Here is a 22,572-nt window from a genome sequence, read left to right as displayed (position 1 = left end):
ACCATATAAAAATCGACGCTCAATGAGTATTTTAAAAAGTCGTGTTAATTTAAGGACGGTGTCTACTAATACAGAGGTATTCTTGCGCAGTTTATGACTTTGCGGGAAAAGTAGATCTTAGCAAGGGTTATTGAAATCCAAAAAGGAAATTGGGAGTAACCACGCATTTTTTTTAAGAGATTATTATGCAACAATAATTCTAAAAAGCGCTAAAATACAAAGCAATGTATGTACGGCTGAATTTAGTTCGGCGTCTGAATCAATTCAACCGGGATTAATAATTTGGGTCGGTCTAATTCGGCTCATTTCAAGTACGGCATCTGAACGGGGCCTAAATCACAAGTACGATATGTCTGATACATTTTCATTTGTAGCTGCGCCGGGGCGAAAGCCAACTCGCGTACAAAGATATTTGTTTTGTCTCTCTATAGACGGACTATGGACCTTGTATATCCAAGATCGTCCTTATATGAACGCATTTTGTGAGTGCATCCGGGAAAAAATCAAAATCTGGCCTTCGCTCGCAATTTTTCAGCGCAGCGCGTCGAAATTACTGGAGTGAAAATCCATTTTAATGTAAGGGTTTTTTTGTAGATATGAGGTTATCACCATTGCTTGCTAATTTTAGGTAGGTAAAGTTTTTGATACTTACCAGGATTGGTGGGGAAGCATTTATTTGTTTTTGCGGGGGAAAAAAATTAAAAGCCCGCCATTGTTTTCAAATTTGTTGCCCGTAGGTTGGCACCCCACCCACTTTTATTATTAATCGGAGGTAAACGGGGATTATGAACAGAAGAAGTGATTATCAAAGACACAGGACAGGAGATCACACAGTAAGATGATAATTTTATTCAAGTGTTGATTAACTTCAGTGCTCGAAACTAGTCTTCTGAAGTAGTCGACCCCCGTGATTCTCTTTGCTCATGAGAGGGTCTGTTTTATAGAATTAAGTTTAAAGAGAATATAAATGTATGTGGAGACCAGTGGAACTGTCCACAATAAAGTGGGGTCAGTATCAGAGAGGTATCATCAAGGATATACGTTCGACTGTATTCATATTAGATATTTATTTTCAGAGGTACATGTGAGCCAGTTGAGCTTCTAGTCAGGACTTACGAAAACGTCGTTCGTTTAGAAGTAGAAAGTAGTTAGAAGTCCTCAAACACGAAAGCAGGGGAGTTTTATTTATTTGATAAACAGTGAACAATCAATATTGGTCATGGTTTCTGTACAAAGTAATCCCTTGTTTAACAAAACATTTAGGTTGTTCATAGCTATTTTGCCGTGTGTTGGTAGAGTTCAAGGGAGAAGAAGTGGGGAGAATTAAAATTAGAGATGGCTGGTCTTTGGGAGTCTACTTTGTGTTATCATTCAACACATTGTAACACTGCCCAGATATGGTCATGGTGCACTGAATATTCGTCGTCCGTAGTGAACAGATATCCTGCGATATACGTAATTTCGTGTATAAAAGAGATAAATGGCACAATAAAGATCGTTTACAGCTTTTCTGCGATAAAACTGTGCTTTGTTGTCAATGTGTTGAATAATGAAACAATTATCCTGTTCAATCTTGCGGAATATCCCCTGATTTTAGTGTATGAGGCGATATTCCGCGCGATTTCGCAGGATAGTTATTAATTATTCCAGATGGCAGCTTGAACTCGACCAGCATGTGGGAAAAACAGGCATCCTTTAACCTTTGAAGCCTCAATATCAACATATTCTCCTTACCGTTCTCTATACATTTCTGTATGGTACTACTGAGGAGAGTTTGTTTAACGAACAAGACTTGACTGTTTGATCAAGCAGTGATGTTGTAAGGGGAAATTAGATGTTGGTCACTACTGGGGCTTAAAGGGTTAAACAGTGAACAAAACAAGAACGGCTGCTTTGAAGATTGCTATAGTAATTATTGGCCGTTTTTATACTAGAGGACGTATTATCTATCTGGACGAACTATTTTCAGTTGTGCGTCGTTCAAGACGAACAACGGAAGATAGTTCGTCCAGACGGATAATGCGTCTTGTGCCCGTCTTTATACTAGAGACGAATAACCAGACGAACAACAAATATTTTCCCAAGTTCGTCCAGACGGATAATGCGTCCTCTAGTATAAAAACAGCCAATCTGAATGTAAAAAAATCGATGATAATTTCTTCACCACTTTTTAATCCATCGACATTCAGTGGCTTTCCTTTTGTCTCATATTCCACTGTTCTCTTTCACTTTATTTCCTGCAAACAATAATAGGATTTACTTAGTATTTTGGACAGGAGTTTTTTGTTTTGCTCTGTTTGTTTGTTTGTTTGTTTCTTTCTTTATTTATTTGTTTCTCCTTTTTTGTCCGGAGGCAGTGGGAATATCTGGACATTTTAAACGCTGAATTAAACAGTTGTAAGTACTCAATTTTTGACCTTGATTGGCCCATTGTTTCTAATAATGTTGTAAAGCTATTGTCACATTACATCGATACCAAACTTGCCGTAGATCTGAACTTCCCCAATACAAAACATATACGATTCAAACTATCCCATTGCTATATTACGTCATCAAGAAAACGGACAACGGTCGCGTCACACAAATGTTTATCTCCAGTGAGGCCAACGTAAAAGTTAGAACCACAGACAAATGGAACAGGGTTTGTCTCTCAACGGAAATCATTACGAATGTGACTTGTAATACACCCACCCCTGGAAATACCTTATGTACAGGATTGATTTGTTTTCTCGTCTGGCTTAGTAATTGGGTGGGTGATGATAACATTTTTAAAAATATGGTAAGTGACTAGTCCGCTTCTATGTTGAAATCTTATAAGACAACATTATGTCGTGACCCTCGTTTCGTTTTACTGTACTGTTACACTCTGTTTGAGTTTGAAGGATTACATTCAACCCCAAGCTATCAGGTATTCGTTTTAAAGATACGTAAGCGTTGAAATGTTTTCGAAAAACGGATTATTATTATTTAACTTAAAGATGATCACCTCGGCACATTTTACAGCTTTTCTTGCAGTAGTAATTCATGTATGATGGGTTCTTTTTACACTCGCCATTTGCAGCCCAGACGGAGCAAGCTGTATTCTTGTCAAAGCAGCCTGGAGGTCCTGTGAAGAAGCAAAACTGTTTAGAATCCAACCAATAGCTGATAAAGCATTGAACAAGCGTGAAGTGCAGATGTAGAATGACGATCCTTGTTCTTTACTTTGTTCACATGTGGGCCAAGGTGAGGTCTACATGTGAACAAAAGAAACCCTGGACTAACAAGATTGGTCGACAATATTTGAATACTCGAGGAGGTAGAAAATCTGGACTGCTTATGTGGCCACTTGTCATTGCATGTTTCATCTGCATCACGTGTGGGATGAAAAACAGTAACAGATAATAGACCATTTTTCTAACTTATTGCCAAAATTAAAATAAATAAATAAATAAATAATTCAATCATCACGAATGCTGCAGTAACGGAACCAAGTGAACCATCTTGTGAAAAGACCAAGAAACTGATTCAAGGCAAGTTAGTCGCGGCTTTGTTTGTCACTCCCGATAAGACAAGGAATGTTTGTTACGAGCTACGGGCAGGGGATTGAAAACACTTGAACTGGGGAACAAAATGACAAGTCAAAGTGGTTTCACTTTCATTGTGAGTTCATTATTATCGAACTTTTTGGTTTATGTTAATTGGAACGCCACAAAAATAGAGCACAGTCAATTTGATCGTCATCGAAAACGGAACGCATCATGTGGCTTTCTTATATTTCAAATGCAATCTTAGCTTAGGGGAGCACTTACAAGACTTACATAAAAAAAAGTACAGACCAAGCAGAACCATGCTATTAGATTAATATTCGCAAATGGAAATGAATGTGATGGAATATGTTAAGCCTGGTGAATAAATGAGAATAAATGAGACCTTCCAATCCGAATCCGCATATCGGAAGGTCTTAGGGTCGACTCCTGATAGGAGCACTCGGATTTTTTCCGAGTATGCCTGTGTCATTTACTGAATAATGAATCATTCTCATAGATTAATATTTATTTTTTGCGAGGACTTTCGGTGAACAAACGGATAGCGCTCTCCTTCTGCTAAACCTTTTAGAACTCCTCGCAGTGAACAACGTTCATCGTTTGCAGGCATTAAAATTTACTCACTTGTGGCATAAGAACCTTCTCCCAAACGTTTTTTTTTTTTTTTCCGATTTTTTTCAGTACGCTAGTAATTTCCATGCTTATAATACTAGATACACCGTTAACCAAAACTTATACAAATCACCAGTCAGAACAAACACCGGGAAACAAACTATATCCTACATGGCTTCCATTTTCTGACATAATATACCTACTTGTTTGAAAAATCTTAACGTTCATCAGTTTTATAATCAAATACAGCTGTATCTCTTCTCTGAACAGCTTGCAATTAGCATCAAGTAACTAAAACTTTAAACATTCAATACTATATCCACTGCTCATATAATTCAGTCTGTTTCCCTGTGTTTGCACGCTATTTACTTGTCTCTATCACCCCCTTTATCTTACTCGTTTTGCACGTTATTAAAGGCAGGGGGATAACTCGAAAACCGCAAGGTTCATTTATCCCCCTGACTCGACTACACACATCATCCCTGATATGTTGTAATTTATTGTAATTTGCAGTAGCTATTGTGTATTAAAAGTGTCAAGAGAGTATTTTGCAATGAGTCTAATAAATCTACTTGTTGTTGTTGTCGTTGTTGTGTTTACAGTAGTTAAACCATTCTTAGTGCTGAGAGTTGTGAAACTTCTGTTTTCACATTTATATAAATCAGTATGAATATATAGTTATACCTTGACAAATGTTGCAGATCTTTTGGCAGAAGTACTTCATGTAATCCGGATTCTTGTTACATTCCCCTTCTCTAGCCCAGCGGGAACATAGCCTGTGTCTGTCAAAACAGCCTGGAGGTAGTAACGAAACCCTTTCAAATTCATGTACTTTGGCATTCACGTGGAGGGTTAGAATAACGTTATGCTTAATTTATTCTTGAACCTTTGTAACCCTTCAAATTTGAATCAAACATCTGACTCGTTTGCTATGATTCTTAAGGTGCTGTTACAAGGGAATATATTTACTCCGACTTGCATGCTGCACTGACGAGAAAATTGGGGAATAATTTTACCTCTTACTGGTTAAAACTTATTTCGCAATCTTAAAAGGTAGAGGACAAGTCTACTTTTTCTGCAACTCTCAGCGTGTTTTGTAACATCGTCAAAGTTTGCTAATAGTTGTAGAGAAAGTAGACTAGTGTTATCTTTTGTAACATTGCAAGATAACGTGGTAGTATGTTTCATATGTTCTGCAACTGTTGCTTTACAAATCGCAAAACAAATATCCCTGTGTGAGAGCCTCTTGAATCAAAGGTTTGTAATATATATGTAATATTGTTTGTCTCTGCATAGTCATTTGATACATACATCGCACTGTCTACTACGAGTCTTCAGCAGGGGATTAAATCGATTGCTTATACGTTGCCGGTGCAGTTTCCATGTGGAAGTGAAATATATGAATTTCATACACTGTAACTGGGATGAAAGAATGAGCCCTTCGCAGCTAACAGTCACATGGCACAGAATCTGCCGTGCTTGAGGGCACGTTGCGCACTGGGGCGTCCAACTTGAATTTTGTTTGTTTTAGATGTCCCAGTGCGTAGCTTGCTCCCCAGCATGGTGGATTTTGTACCACGTGACCATTAGCTGCAAAGGGCCTATTCGTCAACAAGAAACCATCGCAGTTTTGTACGTGACTGAATTTTTTTCGGGCATTCTTTTCGCAGCTCAAGTTGTGATGGTATCTTATTCAATTATTTCATCCGCATTTTCATCCATATATATCACTTCTTCACTTGTGCTCCCAGACGTCGCGACAGTTTAGTTGGTAGAGCACTTGACCGGTATCGCAGAGTTCATGAGTTCAATTCCCGTTCAAGTCTTAATATTTTTTAGGCTTTCTTTTCGTAGCTGCTTAAGTTGTGTAAATAACTGCGGTGGCCTCATTTATGAAGTTCTCGGTATTGAGAAAAAGTGTATAAAAATGTACTGACGGCACACCTTCGCATCTGGTGCAGCTTTTCTCACATGTTTTCAGCATGTTGTTGCTGTCTGTAGAGCAATTTCCTCGGTAAGCCAAGTATGTACAGCGGTCGCTGTTGTCTTGACATGCTGATCCGTTACCTGAAAGCAAAACACCTGGTCACTTCAAATTCTTACCCAGTTCTTCCATATTGCGAAGAGTAGATATAATATTCCATTTCTATGGTTTAGGGATATTATCAGTTTTATTGTTTAGTTGCATTGTCCACATCAGTACGCAGATCATTTGTTACAGTCGAACCTCGAATTAACGAACCTCTATATAACGAAGTTCTCGGTATAACGAACAATATCCTCCGGCCCGGCCTATGGAACAGAACCTCGATATAACGAACCAATTTCCCCGTCGTTAAATCGAGGTTCCCCTGTACAGAGCCACGTTCACATAGCGGGTGGTAATGGAGCTTCTCCACGTTGTTCAGAAAAAAAAAATCATTCCTATTTCATTTGAAGACACGTTGGGGATTTCCAATTAAGGTAATATTAGTATATCGCGTGATAACCCTTGAATAAGGAATCAATAAAACTGCAATCAACATTGAGCACATATATCATACATTATAGTTTACCACTAAATCTTCTCCAATTCTGTCATAATAATGGTGAAAATTCCTATTGGATAATACTCGTCCGTAAAACCCCACCATTTTTTCTTCTAATTTCTAAACAATCAGACCGCTTAAATTTTATACAGTCAACTCCCTTTATTATGAACACTCTCGGGACCGCGAGTTAGTGTCCTTAATAGCGACAGTCCATAATAGCGGGGAAATTATTTCAGTCAAACGTCTTTAATATATTTTTGCCGGGGATTTAGCTGCTGTCCGTATTATCGGGGTGTCCGCAAGGCGAGAGTTGACTGTATTTATCTGGTACACTGATTCATCCTTCTTTTTCGTTGCTGTAAATTCGAAATGCAATCTCGGCGACTTTAGTTGGGAAAAAAATTTACTGGTGAACGATAGCGATAAAAACTTAAGAGGTTCTCTGCAGTATTCTCGATCTGATAGTTTCCCACTTAAAACGAACATAGAAGCCCTAAGATTCGGTTAAGAACATCAATTTTTCCACGGGACAACTATCAACCGATAGTATTTCGACAAAAACACTGTTTTTAGATTATACCTCCACAGAAGTACTATTGTCTAAATAGTGTACTGTTCGTTAAGGAGGTATAAGAAGAGTAAAATTAACTTCCTCTATATTTAAACAATAGATCGCATTTTCTATTGATTTACCGGCGTAATAAACCCACTTGAAAGTTTGTAAAACCATTCGCCTCCGACTCGTGATTTACAAGCTTTGTTGATGCTTTCCCAACATCCCAAGTGGGGTTATTACGCCGGTAAACCTATAGAAAAATGCGGTCTATTGCTTTTATCAGAAGCTTCTGCTTTTATAAAATCACTATAACTAAAAACAGGTTTTTTATGAGTTTACCGTTATAATTAACCACACGTTTTTGACCAATCATAATGCGCATAGTATCTCTGTTATATTATATGACAATTAATGACAATTACTTATAGCAAAGTGTTTCTACTGTCGTGTGTGGAGTCAGGTGGAGTGATTTTCGTTTAGCCTTAAATATGGATTCCTGAAGTGTTCTGTTCGTTATTTTTTCCTTCGACCACAAAACCTTGTTCGTGTTCCCACGAAAGAACATCCTAATATGGAATAAACATTGCTTGAATAAGCAATCGGATTGCTGAAAACTGAGTGACAACATCAAGAAATATCTATTTCTACAGTGTTCCCATCTAAACGCCCCGCACGCTTGTTGTTGCTTTCTAAATCGCTATTATGTTGTTAAGACGATCTCTTACCTTTGAGATCCAATGATGTACTTCCACACATCAAGCAGCTTTTTCTGCACTTAACCAGCATGTATTCAGTATTCTTCAAACATTCTCCATTCCTTGCCCGAGTGGCGCATCCCTCATCTTGGTCTTGACACTTTTCACCTTTTCGTTATACGTAAACATAGAAAAGGAAAACAGCCGTTGCATTCTGTCCAGCCTGGCTTGGGAGTAGGTATTTCAGTGATCAAGTGATCAGTGATTGAGTATTAGGAAATCCCCCCCCCCCCCCCCCAATTAACCGTATTTGTAACTGTACGGTAGCCTGCGTAGCAGTCGTTTCCGTTTCCTTCAAGCCAGGCGGGGTAAGCGCGCGAGGGCATTGGGCAAAAAGGAGCAAAAAAGTAGGAACAGGGAAGAGGGGTGGGAAAGGAAAGGACATTTGACGTGACAGTGTAGGCCCCAAAGGAGCGAAGCCATTTGGGGGCGTTCGGTAAAATGTCTGGGCTCAGCGGCAGGCGTTTCCTTTCCTTCCCCGCTCCTACTTTTTTGCTCCTTTTTGCCCAATGCCCTCGCGCGCTTGCCCCCCTTGGCTTGAAGGAAACGGAAACGACTGTGCGCTTGTTTAATTTTAGGCCCATGAGGGTGGGCGCTTATTATTTCTCCAACACTTTCAGCAAGCGAGGACATTTTTGGAGAGTAACAAAACAAGGGATAACGAGTTTATTTCACTTCAACAAGACAAAGTGCCAAAGCTAACATGAGCAACCCATAAACTATATAAAAGTTCATTGACTACCATATCTAAAACCAATTTTGGAACACAACTGACGCTCCTTTTACTTCACGCTAGGCTAGTAAAGAAATATTTTTTGGTTTGGAGGGAGAGGGGGTGGGCACTTATTAACTTTTTGGGCTTTCAGGGAGGGCGCTTATTCGAGGTGGGGACTTATTCGAAGGTTGGTGGCTAATTGAATAAATACGGTAATACGGAGGCCAACTAGAAAATCGGATTGTTAACTTAGCCTCCATCCTCAATCGCGTCATCAAAATTATTCAAAGCACTTTACCAGATTTTACTTTACAAGAATGTAACTAATAATTTTTCTAATGAGTCATGAGGAAATAAAGGTTGTTGTTGTTGCTAAAACGTTTTCCGCTATTAATTTTTTTTTCCTGGGGTTGAGACATATAAAAACGTTAAATTTCACTTCCATTTGGGATACAATACCGCGCAAAACGGGAGACTTGGGATAAATGGAATTAAACTCTGCAAGACAACAACAACGACAAACCAATGAGTGGTGCCGGATCCCTTGTAGACCTGGATCAGTAAATTATTTCAAATACAAAATATTAACGGCAGACTGATCCTAACGGCGCAGGAGGCGAAAAACAAACAAAAAACAAACACAAAATGGCTAGACTTACTGAAATATATTTTAGACTGGGGGTAGTAAGGCTGTGACGTCAATACAGGATCGCTAGTTTCGCGGTTTCTCTGTTCCTTAGTTGTTTTTCCTTTGCTGAGGAAGAAAACTGTGGGACGATATTATGACTGGGAAAATTGAATGCTCACAATGAAAACTGAGGAACAGAGAAACCGAGAAAGTAGCAACCTGTTTTGACGTCACAGCTATACTATCCCCAGTCCACTCTCCCATCTTGCGCAGTATCCCACCGGAAGTGAAAACTCACGTTTTTATCACGCCGTTCAATATATTGAAAGTTACTTATTCCGTTGAAGAATTTACATGGCCTGTTTAAAAATTCATCGCGACATGACATTCACTGACGCAACGGTTTCGACACTGGCCGCATATGTTGACAACACCGAACCAAAAAAAAATGAAAACTGCAATAGCCGGTCATGCATTCAATTTTTCTTGCTAAGAAAGTTTTATAAGAAACACCATATACACCACACTGAGGTGTGTCGCACCTACCTGTGTCGCACATGTTACAGCTGTATTTACAACTGACCAGCATATACCGCGGGTTTTTCCTACATTGTCCAGTGTAGGCCCAATATGAGCAGTGCTCGTGTTGGTCTGCACACTCACTCATCTTCACTTGCCCTGGCAAGTATAATTAAAATTTTACATTACCATATAAAAATCGACGCTCAATGAGTATTTTAAAAAGTCGTGTTAATTTAAGGACGGTGTCTACTAATACAGAGGTATTCTTGCGCAGTTTATGACTTTGCGGGAAAAGTAGATCTTAGCAAGGGTTATTGAAATCCAAAAAGGAAATTGGGAGTAACCACGCATTTTTTTTAAGAGATTATTATGCAACAATAATTCTAAAAAGCGCTAAAATACAAAGCAATGTATGTACGGCTGAATTTAGTTCGGCGTCTGAATCAATTCAACCGGGATTAATAATTTGGGTCGGTCTAATTCGGCTCATTTCAAGTACGGCATCTGAACGGGGCCTAAATCACAAGTACGATATGTCTGATACATTTTCATTTGTAGCTGCGCCGGGGCGAAAGCCAACTCGCGTACAAAGATATTTGTTTTGTCTCTCTATAGACGGACTATGGACCTTGTATATCCAAGATCGTCCTTATATGAACGCATTTTGTGAGTGCATCCGGGAAAAAATCAAAATCTGGCCTTCGCTCGCAATTTTTCAGCGCAGCGCGTCGAAATTACTGGAGTGAAAATCCATTTTAATGTAAGGGTTTTTTTGTAGATATGAGGTTATCACCATTGCTTGCTAATTTTAGGTAGGTAAAGTTTTTGATACTTACCAGGATTGGTGGGGAAGCATTTATTTGTTTTTGCGGGGGAAAAAAATTAAAAGCCCGCCATTGTTTTCAAATTTGTTGCCCGTAGGTTGGCACCCCACCCACTTTTATTATTAATCGGAGGTAAACGGGGATTATGAACAGAAGAAGTGATTATCAAAGACACAGGACAGGAGATCACACAGTAAGATGATAATTTTATTCAAGTGTTGATTAACTTCAGTGCTCGAAACTAGTCTTCTGAAGTAGTCGACCCCCGTGATTCTCTTTGCTCATGAGAGGGTCTGTTTTATAGAATTAAGTTTAAAGAGAATATAAATGTATGTGGAGACCAGTGGAACTGTCCACAATAAAGTGGGGTCAGTATCAGAGAGGTATCATCAAGGATATACGTTCGACTGTATTCATATTAGATATTTATTTTCAGAGGTACATGTGAGCCAGTTGAGCTTCTAGTCAGGACTTACGAAAACGTCGTTCGTTTAGAAGTAGAAAGTAGTTAGAAGTCCTCAAACACGAAAGCAGGGGAGTTTTATTTATTTGATAAACAGTGAACAATCAATATTGGTCATGGTTTCTGTACAAAGTAATCCCTTGTTTAACAAAACATTTAGGTTGTTCATAGCTATTTTGCCGTGTGTTGGTAGAGTTCAAGGGAGAAGAAGTGGGGAGAATTAAAATTAGAGATGGCTGGTCTTTGGGAGTCTACTTTGTGTTATCATTCAACACATTGTAACACTGCCCAGATATGGTCATGGTGCACTGAATATTCGTCGTCCGTAGTGAACAGATATCCTGCGATATACGTAATTTCGTGTATAAAAGAGATAAATGGCACAATAAAGATCGTTTACAGCTTTTCTGCGATAAAACTGTGCTTTGTTGTCAATGTGTTGAATAATGAAACAATTATCCTGTTCAATCTTGCGGAATATCCCCTGATTTTAGTGTATGAGGCGATATTCCGCGCGATTTCGCAGGATAGTTATTAATTATTCCAGATGGCAGCTTGAACTCGACCAGCATGTGGGAAAAACAGGCATCCTTTAACCTTTGAAGCCTCAATATCAACATATTCTCCTTACCGTTCTCTATACATTTCTGTATGGTACTACTGAGGAGAGTTTGTTTAACGAACAAGACTTGACTGTTTGATCAAGCAGTGATGTTGTAAGGGGAAATTAGATGTTGGTCACTACTGGGGCTTAAAGGGTTAAACAGTGAACAAAACAAGAACGGCTGCTTTGAAGATTGCTATAGTAATTATTGGCCGTTTTTATACTAGAGGACGTATTATCTATCTGGACGAACTATTTTCAGTTGTGCGTCGTTCAAGACGAACAACGGAAGATAGTTCGTCCAGACGGATAATGCGTCTTGTGCCCGTCTTTATACTAGAGACGAATAACCAGACGAACAACAAATATTTTCCCAAGTTCGTCCAGACGGATAATGCGTCCTCTAGTATAAAAACAGCCAATCTGAATGTAAAAAAATCGATGATAATTTCTTCACCACTTTTTAATCCATCGACATTCAGTGGCTTTCCTTTTGTCTCATATTCCACTGTTCTCTTTCACTTTATTTCCTGCAAACAATAATAGGATTTACTTAGTATTTTGGACAGGAGTTTTTTGTTTTGCTCTGTTTGTTTGTTTGTTTGTTTCTTTCTTTATTTATTTGTTTCTCCTTTTTTGTCCGGAGGCAGTGGGAATATCTGGACATTTTAAACGCTGAATTAAACAGTTGTAAGTACTCAATTTTTGACCTTGATTGGCCCATTGTTTCTAATAATGTTGTAAAGCTATTGTCACATTACATCGATACCAAACTTGCCGTAGATCTGAACTTCCCCAATACAAAACATATACGATTCAAACTATCCCATTGCTATATTACGTCATCAAGAAAACGGACAACGGTCGCGTCACACAAATGTTTATCTCCAGTGAGGCCAACGTAAAAGTTAGAACCACAGACAAATGGAACAGGGTTTGTCTCTCAACGGAAATCATTACGAATGTGACTTGTAATACACCCACCCCTGGAAATACCTTATGTACAGGATTGATTTGTTTTCTCGTCTGGCTTAGTAATTGGGTGGGTGATGATAACATTTTTAAAAATATGGTAAGTGACTAGTCCGCTTCTATGTTGAAATCTTATAAGACAACATTATGTCGTGACCCTCGTTTCGTTTTACTGTACTGTTACACTCTGTTTGAGTTTGAAGGATTACATTCAACCCCAAGCTATCAGGTATTCGTTTTAAAGATACGTAAGCGTTGAAATGTTTTCGAAAAACGGATTATTATTATTTAACTTAAAGATGATCACCTCGGCACATTTTACAGCTTTTCTTGCAGTAGTAATTCATGTATGATGGGTTCTTTTTACACTCGCCATTTGCAGCCCAGACGGAGCAAGCTGTATTCTTGTCAAAGCAGCCTGGAGGTCCTGTGAAGAAGCAAAACTGTTTAGAATCCAACCAATAGCTGATAAAGCATTGAACAAGCGTGAAGTGCAGATGTAGAATGACGATCCTTGTTCTTTACTTTGTTCACATGTGGGCCAAGGTGAGGTCTACATGTGAACAAAAGAAACCCTGGACTAACAAGATTGGTCGACAATATTTGAATACTCGAGGAGGTAGAAAATCTGGACTGCTTATGTGGCCACTTGTCATTGCATGTTTCATCTGCATCACGTGTGGGATGAAAAACAGTAACAGATAATAGACCATTTTTCTAACTTATTGCCAAAATTAAAATAAATAAATAAATAAATAATTCAATCATCACGAATGCTGCAGTAACGGAACCAAGTGAACCATCTTGTGAAAAGACCAAGAAACTGATTCAAGGCAAGTTAGTCGCGGCTTTGTTTGTCACTCCCGATAAGACAAGGAATGTTTGTTACGAGCTACGGGCAGGGGATTGAAAACACTTGAACTGGGGAACAAAATGACAAGTCAAAGTGGTTTCACTTTCATTGTGAGTTCATTATTATCGAACTTTTTGGTTTATGTTAATTGGAACGCCACAAAAATAGAGCACAGTCAATTTGATCGTCATCGAAAACGGAACGCATCATGTGGCTTTCTTATATTTCAAATGCAATCTTAGCTTAGGGGAGCACTTACAAGACTTACATAAAAAAAAGTACAGACCAAGCAGAACCATGCTATTAGATTAATATTCGCAAATGGAAATGAATGTGATGGAATATGTTAAGCCTGGTGAATAAATGAGAATAAATGAGACCTTCCAATCCGAATCCGCATATCGGAAGGTCTTAGGGTCGACTCCTGATAGGAGCACTCGGATTTTTTCCGAGTATGCCTGTGTCATTTACTGAATAATGAATCATTCTCATAGATTAATATTTATTTTTTGCGAGGACTTTCGGTGAACAAACGGATAGCGCTCTCCTTCTGCTAAACCTTTTAGAACTCCTCGCAGTGAACAACGTTCATCGTTTGCAGGCATTAAAATTTACTCACTTGTGGCATAAGAACCTTCTCCCAAACGTTTTTTTTTTTTTTTCCGATTTTTTTCAGTACGCTAGTAATTTCCATGCTTATAATACTAGATACACCGTTAACCAAAACTTATACAAATCACCAGTCAGAACAAACACCGGGAAACAAACTATATCCTACATGGCTTCCATTTTCTGACATAATATACCTACTTGTTTGAAAAATCTTAACGTTCATCAGTTTTATAATCAAATACAGCTGTATCTCTTCTCTGAACAGCTTGCAATTAGCATCAAGTAACTAAAACTTTAAACATTCAATACTATATCCACTGCTCATATAATTCAGTCTGTTTCCCTGTGTTTGCACGCTATTTACTTGTCTCTATCACCCCCTTTATCTTACTCGTTTTGCACGTTATTAAAGGCAGGGGGATAACTCGAAAACCGCAAGGTTCATTTATCCCCCTGACTCGACTACACACATCATCCCTGATATGTTGTAATTTATTGTAATTTGCAGTAGCTATTGTGTATTAAAAGTGTCAAGAGAGTATTTTGCAATGAGTCTAATAAATCTACTTGTTGTTGTTGTCGTTGTTGTGTTTACAGTAGTTAAACCATTCTTAGTGCTGAGAGTTGTGAAACTTCTGTTTTCACATTTATATAAATCAGTATGAATATATAGTTATACCTTGACAAATGTTGCAGATCTTTTGGCAGAAGTACTTCATGTAATCCGGATTCTTGTTACATTCCCCTTCTCTAGCCCAGCGGGAACATAGCCTGTGTCTGTCAAAACAGCCTGGAGGTAGTAACGAAACCCTTTCAAATTCATGTACTTTGGCATTCACGTGGAGGGTTAGAATAACGTTATGCTTAATTTATTCTTGAACCTTTGTAACCCTTCAAATTTGAATCAAACATCTGACTCGTTTGCTATGATTCTTAAGGTGCTGTTACAAGGGAATATATTTACTCCGACTTGCATGCTGCACTGACGAGAAAATTGGGGAATAATTTTACCTCTTACTGGTTAAAACTTATTTCGCAATCTTAAAAGGTAGAGGACAAGTCTACTTTTTCTGCAACTCTCAGCGTGTTTTGTAACATCGTCAAAGTTTGCTAATAGTTGTAGAGAAAGTAGACTAGTGTTATCTTTTGTAACATTGCAAGATAACGTGGTAGTATGTTTCATATGTTCTGCAACTGTTGCTTTACAAATCGCAAAACAAATATCCCTGTGTGAGAGCCTCTTGAATCAAAGGTTTGTAATATATATGTAATATTGTTTGTCTCTGCATAGTCATTTGATACATACATCGCACTGTCTACTACGAGTCTTCAGCAGGGGATTAAATCGATTGCTTATACGTTGCCGGTGCAGTTTCCATGTGGAAGTGAAATATATGAATTTCATACACTGTAACTGGGATGAAAGAATGAGCCCTTCGCAGCTAACAGTCACATGGCACAGAATCTGCCGTGCTTGAGGGCACGTTGCGCACTGGGGCGTCCAACTTGAATTTTGTTTGTTTTGGATGTCCCAGTGCGTAGCTTGCTCCCCAGCATGGTGGATTTTGTACCACGTGACCATTAGCTGCAAAGGGCCTATTCGTCAACAAGAAACCATCGCAGTTTTGTACGTGACTGAATTTTTTTCGGGCATTCTTTTCGCAGCTCAAGTTGTGATGGTATCTTATTCAATTATTTCATCCGCATTTTCATCCATATATATCACTTCTTCACTTGTGCTCCCAGACGTCGCGACAGTTTAGTTGGTAGAGCACTTGACCGGTATCGCAGAGTTCATGAGTTCAATTCCCGTTCAAGTCTTAATATTTTTTAGGCTTTCTTTTCGTAGCTGCTTAAGTTGTGTAAATAACTGCGGTGGCCTCATTTATGAAGTTCTCGGTATTGAGAAAAAGTGTATAAAAATGTACTGACGGCACACCTTCGCATCTGGTGCAGCTTTTCTCACATGTTTTCAGCATGTTGTTGCTGTCTGTAGAGCAATTTCCTCGGTAAGCCAAGTATGTACAGCGGTCGCTGTTGTCTTGACATGCTGATCCGTTACCTGAAAGCAAAACACCTGGTCACTTCAAATTCTTACCCAGTTCTTCCATATTGCGAAGAGTAGATATAATATTCCATTTCTATGGTTTAGGGATATTATCAGTTTTATTGTTTAGTTGCATTGTCCACATCAGTACGCAGATCATTTGTTACAGTCGAACCTCGAATTAACGAACCTCTATATAACGAAGTTCTCGGTATAACGAACAATATCCTCCGGCCCGGCCTATGGAACAGAACCTCGATATAACGAACCAATTTCCCCGTCGTTAAATCGAGGTTCCCCTGTACAGAGCCACGTTCACATAGCGGGTGGTAATGGAGCTTCTCCACGTTGTTCAGAAAAAAAAAATCATTCCTATTTCATTTGAAGACACGTTGGGGATTTCCAATTAAGGTAATATTAGTATATCGCGTGATAACCCTTGAATAAGGAATCAATAAAACTGCAATCAACATTGAGCACATATATCATACATTATAGTTTACCACTAAATCTTCTCCAATTCTGTCATAATAATGGTGAAAATTCCTATTGGATAATACTCGTCCGTAAAACCCCACCATTTTTTCTTCTAATTTCTAAACAATCAGACCGCTTAAATTTTATACAGTCAACTCCCTTTATTATGAACACTCTCGGGACCGCGAGTTAGTGTCCTTAATAGCGACAGTCCATAATAGCGGGGAAATTATTTCAGTCAAACGTCTTTAATATATTTTTGCCGGGGATTTAGCTGCTGTCCGTATTATCGGGGTGTCCGCAAGGCGAGAGTTGACTGTATTTATCTGGTACACTGATTCATCCTTCTTTTTCGTTGCTGTAAATTCGAAATGCAATCTCGGCGACTTTAGTTGGGAAAAAAATTTACTGGTGAACGATAGCGATAAAAACTTAAGAGGTTCTCTGCAGTATTCTCGATCTGATAGTTTCCCACTTAAAACGAACATAGAAGCCCTAAGATTCGGTTAAGAACATCAATTTTTCCACGGGACAACTATCAACCGATAGTATTTCGACAAAAACACTGTTTTTAGATTATACCTCCACAGAAGTACTATTGTCTAAATAGTGTACTGTTCGTTAAGGAGGTATAAGAAGAGTAAAATTAACTTCCTCTATATTTAAACAATAGATCGCATTTTCTATTGATTTACCGGCGTAATAAACCCACTTGAAAGTTTGTAAAACCATTCGCCTCCGACTCGTGATTTACAAGCTTTGTTGATGCTTTCCCAACATCCCAAGTGGGGTTATTACGCCGGTAAACCTATAGAAAAATGCGGTCTATTGCTTTTATCAGAAGCTTCTGCTTTTATAAAATCACTATAACTAAAAACAGGTTTTTTATGAGTTTACCGTTATAATTAACCACACGTTTTTGACCAATCATAATGCGCATAGTATCTCTGTTATATTATATGACAATTAATGACAATTACTTATAGCAAAGTGTTTCTACTGTCGTGTGTGGAGTCAGGTGGAGTGATTTTCGTTTAGCCTTAAATATGGATTCCTGAAGTGTTCTGTTCGTTATTTTTTCCTTCGACCACAAAACCTTGTTCGTGTTCCCACGAAAGAACATCCTAATATGGAATAAACATTGCTTGAATAAGCAATCGGATTGCTGAAAACTGAGTGACAACATCAAGAAATATCTATTTCTACAGTGTTCCCATCTAAACGCCCCGCACGCTTGTTGTTGCTTTCTAAATCGCTATTATGTTGTTAAGACGATCTCTTACCTTTGAGATCCAATGATGTACTTCCACACATCAAGCAGCTTTTTCTGCACTTAACCAGCATGTATTCAGTATTCTTCAAACATTCTCCATTCCTTGCCCGAGTGGCGCATCCCTCATCTTGGTCTTGACACTTTTCACCTTTTCGTTATACGTAAACATAGAAAAGGAAAACAGCCGTTGCATTCTGTCCAGCCTGGCTTGGGAGTAGGTATTTCAGTGATCAAGTGATCAGTGATTGAGTATTAGGAAATCCCCCCCCCCCCCCCCAATTAACCGTATTTGTAACTGTACGGTAGCCTGCGTAGCAGTCGTTTCCGTTTCCTTCAAGCCAGGCGGGGTAAGCGCGCGAGGGCATTGGGCAAAAAGGAGCAAAAAAGTAGGAACAGGGAAGAGGGGTGGGAAAGGAAAGGACATTTGACGTGACAGTGTAGGCCCCAAAGGAGCGAAGCCATTTGGGGGCGTTCGGTAAAATGTCTGGGCTCAGCGGCAGGCGTTTCCTTTCCTTCCCCGCTCCTACTTTTTTGCTCCTTTTTGCCCAATGCCCTCGCGCGCTTGCCCCCCTTGGCTTGAAGGAAACGGAAACGACTGTGCGCTTGTTTAATTTTAGGCCCATGAGGGTGGGCGCTTATTATTTCTCCAACACTTTCAGCAAGCGAGGACATTTTTGGAGAGTAACAAAACAAGGGATAACGAGTTTATTTCACTTCAACAAGACAAAGTGCCAAAGCTAACATGAGCAACCCATAAACTATATAAAAGTTCATTGACTACCATATCTAAAACCAATTTTGGAACACAACTGACGCTCCTTTTACTTCACGCTAGGCTAGTAAAGAAATATTTTTTGGTTTGGAGGGAGAGGGGGTGGGCACTTATTAACTTTTTGGGCTTTCAGGGAGGGCGCTTATTCGAGGTGGGGACTTATTCGAAGGTTGGTGGCTAATTGAATAAATACGGTAATACGGAGGCCAACTAGAAAATCGGATTGTTAACTTAGCCTCCATCCTCAATCGCGTCATCAAAATTATTCAAAGCACTTTACCAGATTTTACTTTACAAGAATGTAACTAATAATTTTTCTAATGAGTCATGAGGAAATAAAGGTTGTTGTTGTTGCTAAAACGTTTTCCGCTATTAATTTTTTTTTCCTGGGGTTGAGACATATAAAAACGTTAAATTTCACTTCCATTTGGGATACAATACCGCGCAAAACGGGAGACTTGGGATAAATGGAATTAAACTCTGCAAGACAACAACAACGACAAACCAATGAGTGGTGCCGGATCCCTTGTAGACCTGGATCAGTAAATTATTTCAAATACAAAATATTAACGGCAGACTGATCCTAACGGCGCAGGAGGCGAAAAACAAACAAAAAACAAACACAAAATGGCTAGACTTACTGAAATATATTTTAGACTGGGGGTAGTAAGGCTGTGACGTCAATACAGGATCGCTAGTTTCGCGGTTTCTCTGTTCCTTAGTTGTTTTTCCTTTGCTGAGGAAGAAAACTGTGGGACGATATTATGACTGGGAAAATTGAATGCTCACAATGAAAACTGAGGAACAGAGAAACCGAGAAAGTAGCAACCTGTTTTGACGTCACAGCTATACTATCCCCAGTCCACTCTCCCATCTTGCGCAGTATCCCACCGGAAGTGAAAACTCACGTTTTTATCACGCCGTTCAATATATTGAAAGTTACTTATTCCGTTGAAGAATTTACATGGCCTGTTTAAAAATTCATCGCGACATGACATTCACTGACGCAACGGTTTCGACACTGGCCGCATATGTTGACAACACCGAACCAAAAAAAAATGAAAACTGCAATAGCCGGTCATGCATTCAATTTTTCTTGCTAAGAAAGTTTTATAAGAAACACCATATACACCACACTGAGGTGTGTCGCACCTACCTGTGTCGCACATGTTACAGCTGTATTTACAACTGACCAGCATATACCGCGGGTTTTTCCTACATTGTCCAGTGTAGGCCCAATATGAGCAGTGCTCGTGTTGGTCTGCACACTCACTCATCTTCACTTGCCCTGGCAAGTATAATTAAAATTTTACATTACCATATAAAAATCGACGCTCAATGAGTATTTTAAAAAGTCGTGTTAATTTAAGGACGGTGTCTACTAATACAGAGGTATTCTTGCGCAGTTTATGACTTTGCGGGAAAAGTAGATCTTAGCAAGGGTTATTGAAATCCAAAAAGGAAATTGGGAGTAACCACGCATTTTTTTTAAGAGATTATTATGCAACAATAATTCTAAAAAGCGCTAAAATACAAAGCAATGTATGGCACATTTTCCTAATTTGAAGATTTATTATCTCTGAAAAATGCATGGCCACCCCCAATTTTCTTTTGGGATACCAAGAGCACTTGTTAAGTTCTGCTTTCTCCGCATAGTTTTGAACCGCGCAAAAATATCCCCGTATTAGCAGGCACCACCAATAGGAAACCCGAGTGTCTCGAGATGCGCAGAACGTATTTGCAGTAATAAAATTAGGTACCGTCCTGAAAGCGTTATAATTTCTTGGATTGTTAATTTAAGCGATCCTAAAAAAATGGAGAAATGTGGCGTTGATTTCCCAGACGCTAGTCTCTATAATTCTTGGTCCCAAATACTGAATACTGTCCATAGGTATTGAACAAAAATAGGAATTTCAGTGGAATCCATGGAGTGGCTCTTCTCTTCACTGTTTCCAGGTCGAATTGGAATTTGGAAATGTTGGTTTTTGTGGAGGGAGGAAAACCGGAGTACCCGGAGAAAAACCCTCGGAGCAGGGACGAGAACCAACAACAAACTCAACCCACATACGACGCCGAGACCGGGAATCGAACCCGGGCCACATTCGTGGGACGCGAGTGCTCTCACCACTGCGCCATCCCTGCTCCCACAAAAGCTCTCTTTGTTTTTCATAAAACTTTAATAGTTAATTCTCGCTCTCAGAAGTGTTTTTCTCGACATTTGATCTTGTATTTTGTGGAAAAAAATTACAGACCACAATGGCGTTAATTTCCCTTATTTAAAATTTTGATCACCTGACAAAAGCTTTAAGGCAAAACAAGACATCAACATCAAGGAAGATTGCATCCTGTTCTAGGCAACCTAGCCAAAATATTGTGTACAATCCATATTTTCCGCAAACATTTAAACCTGTGCCTTACAGTGGTTACCGATAACACGCGACCTAAACATTATGAAAGTTGATTTCCAAGCCAGATTATCTAAAAAAAAAATGGGCGTTGTTTAGACGAAGCCGTATTCTTTAATGAAACATTTGAAATCGCTACACCTGATAATCAGCGATGCGTGCAAGTGAGTAAATTATCACGTGCAGTCAAAATTGAAAATTTTAATTCAAAAATACCTTTTATTTGCGCTTGATCCTAGCTCGAGAATCGATTTAAATAAAGTTTACCTTCTCTTAGCGAGGTAAAATTCTTAGTTTCTTGTCGGGTTACCTTGGAATCTTGTCAGAATTCAAAGTATAAATTTCAACAGCTTTTGTTTGATTGACGTCCACCAAAACGCAACTTTTGAATGCCGTAGGTCGCGTGTTATTGGTAACCGCTGTAAACTGGTAAACGATTAACGCGGCCGGCAAATTTACCCTCGTTTCGTGCACTCATAGTTAATTAAAGGCAATGGTTATGAAACCTGACAAACTTCTTTGTTATATGTTTTTGTTTGCCTTTTTGACCTTGACCATGCACAAACAACAGTAGAATTTGGAATGTGTTTGAGCAACTGACCATTTGAGCAACTGACCAATCGAAACTGTTTTGTTAAGATATTCAACTGTGGTATGAACGTGAAAACAAAGGATTGTGCGGGGTCGCGGTCCTTCCAACATAAATTGCAGCACCATTGTTTTCATGGCAAGGTTTCCTAACCAGTCCCTCAATTAACTATGGTGCACTATTCGTACATTTTTTTTCCTGGATTTGGATGATGACATTGAACACCTCTTAACAGATGTTATTTACAAATTCTCAGCCTCGGATTTTGCATTTCTAGCGTTCTGATTGGTTCACTAAATCTCGGTTATCAGCCCATATACCGTAGTTTGACCTTATATGGTAAAAGAATGCCACAGGTGTCGCTAAGCTAAAATTTTTTTTCGGCGGGAAGCGAAAGTTTCTTCGGAAATATGTAGAAAAAAAAAAAGAAAGAAATACCAAACAATGCCATCTCAATAAAACAACAATAAAAACCACAAAGTTCGGTATGACACTATTTAATGGTACGTATCTCTGAAGTTTCCTTTAAAATCTTCAAAATTGCAAGATTTTACGATTTTTAGATCACATAACAACAACAATAACAACCGGTTACCTTTAAAAATTTCAGGATGGCTTGCAAATCCTGGCGGTAAGAGGTTAAAGCCAATCGAAGAAATTTCTTAGGAAGAGCTTTATGCCTGCCTTTATGTTTTTACGCATTTACGAGGACTTCAGGAAAAGTTCATCTATGAAATCCGTACGAACGGCGGCCATAATGTTCGTTTCCGTCGCTCGGCACCACTCAGCAAAACATTTGTACAAATGTGCACAGCTCTTACGCTTCTCACATAAG

At 39.0% G+C, this 22,572-nt stretch overlaps 2 protein-coding genes across 4 annotated transcripts in view; both read right to left on the bottom strand.

The window, feature by feature from the left end:
- Positions 1-1,158: 1,158 nt before the first annotated feature.
- Positions 1,159-10,000, bottom strand: LOC146487668 (uncharacterized). The gene is made up of 6 exons (XM_085083708.1): positions 9,871-10,000; positions 7,952-8,089; positions 6,084-6,206; positions 4,824-4,934; positions 2,987-3,106; positions 1,159-2,237 (listed from the first exon to the last, which is right to left on the bottom strand). Exons 1-6 carry the CDS (start codon positions 9,989-9,991, stop codon positions 2,206-2,208), a joined length of 645 nt encoding a protein of 214 aa, XP_084939834.1. The 5' UTR covers positions 9,992-10,000; the 3' UTR covers positions 1,159-2,205.
- A 1,188-nt stretch (positions 10,001-11,188) lies between these two features.
- Positions 11,189-22,572, bottom strand: part of LOC146487667 (uncharacterized) — a 15,709-nt gene continuing 4,325 nt past the window's right edge. Inside the window, exons 4-10 of one of the 3 annotated variants that reach the window (XR_014868596.1) lie at positions 19,900-20,031; positions 17,982-18,119; positions 16,114-16,236; positions 14,854-14,964; positions 13,017-13,136; positions 12,022-12,267; positions 11,189-11,989 (exon numbers count right to left, since the gene is read on the bottom strand). Coding sequence is in view for 2 of the 3 variants with exons in the window: in XM_085130188.1 (XP_084986314.1) it covers positions 12,236-12,267; positions 13,017-13,136; positions 14,854-14,964; positions 16,114-16,236; positions 17,982-18,119; positions 19,900-20,031 (656 nt within the window). In the remaining variant the exon portion in view is untranslated. Of the gene's footprint in view, positions 12,268-13,016; positions 13,137-14,853; positions 14,965-16,113; positions 16,237-17,981; positions 18,120-19,899; positions 20,032-22,572 lie in introns of all 3 variants that reach the window. The other 2 variants (XM_085130188.1, XM_085130201.1) reach the window with 2 other exon arrangements.

Source organism: Pavona decussata, unplaced genomic scaffold (genome assembly GCF_977016875.1).
Source record: "Pavona decussata unplaced genomic scaffold, jaPavDecu1.1 SCAFFOLD_14, whole genome shotgun sequence".
NCBI lineage: Eukaryota > Metazoa > Cnidaria > Anthozoa > Scleractinia > Agariciidae > Pavona > Pavona decussata.
Note: the sequence above shows the minus strand (reverse complement) of the source record. Positions and strands in the feature narration are given on the sequence as shown.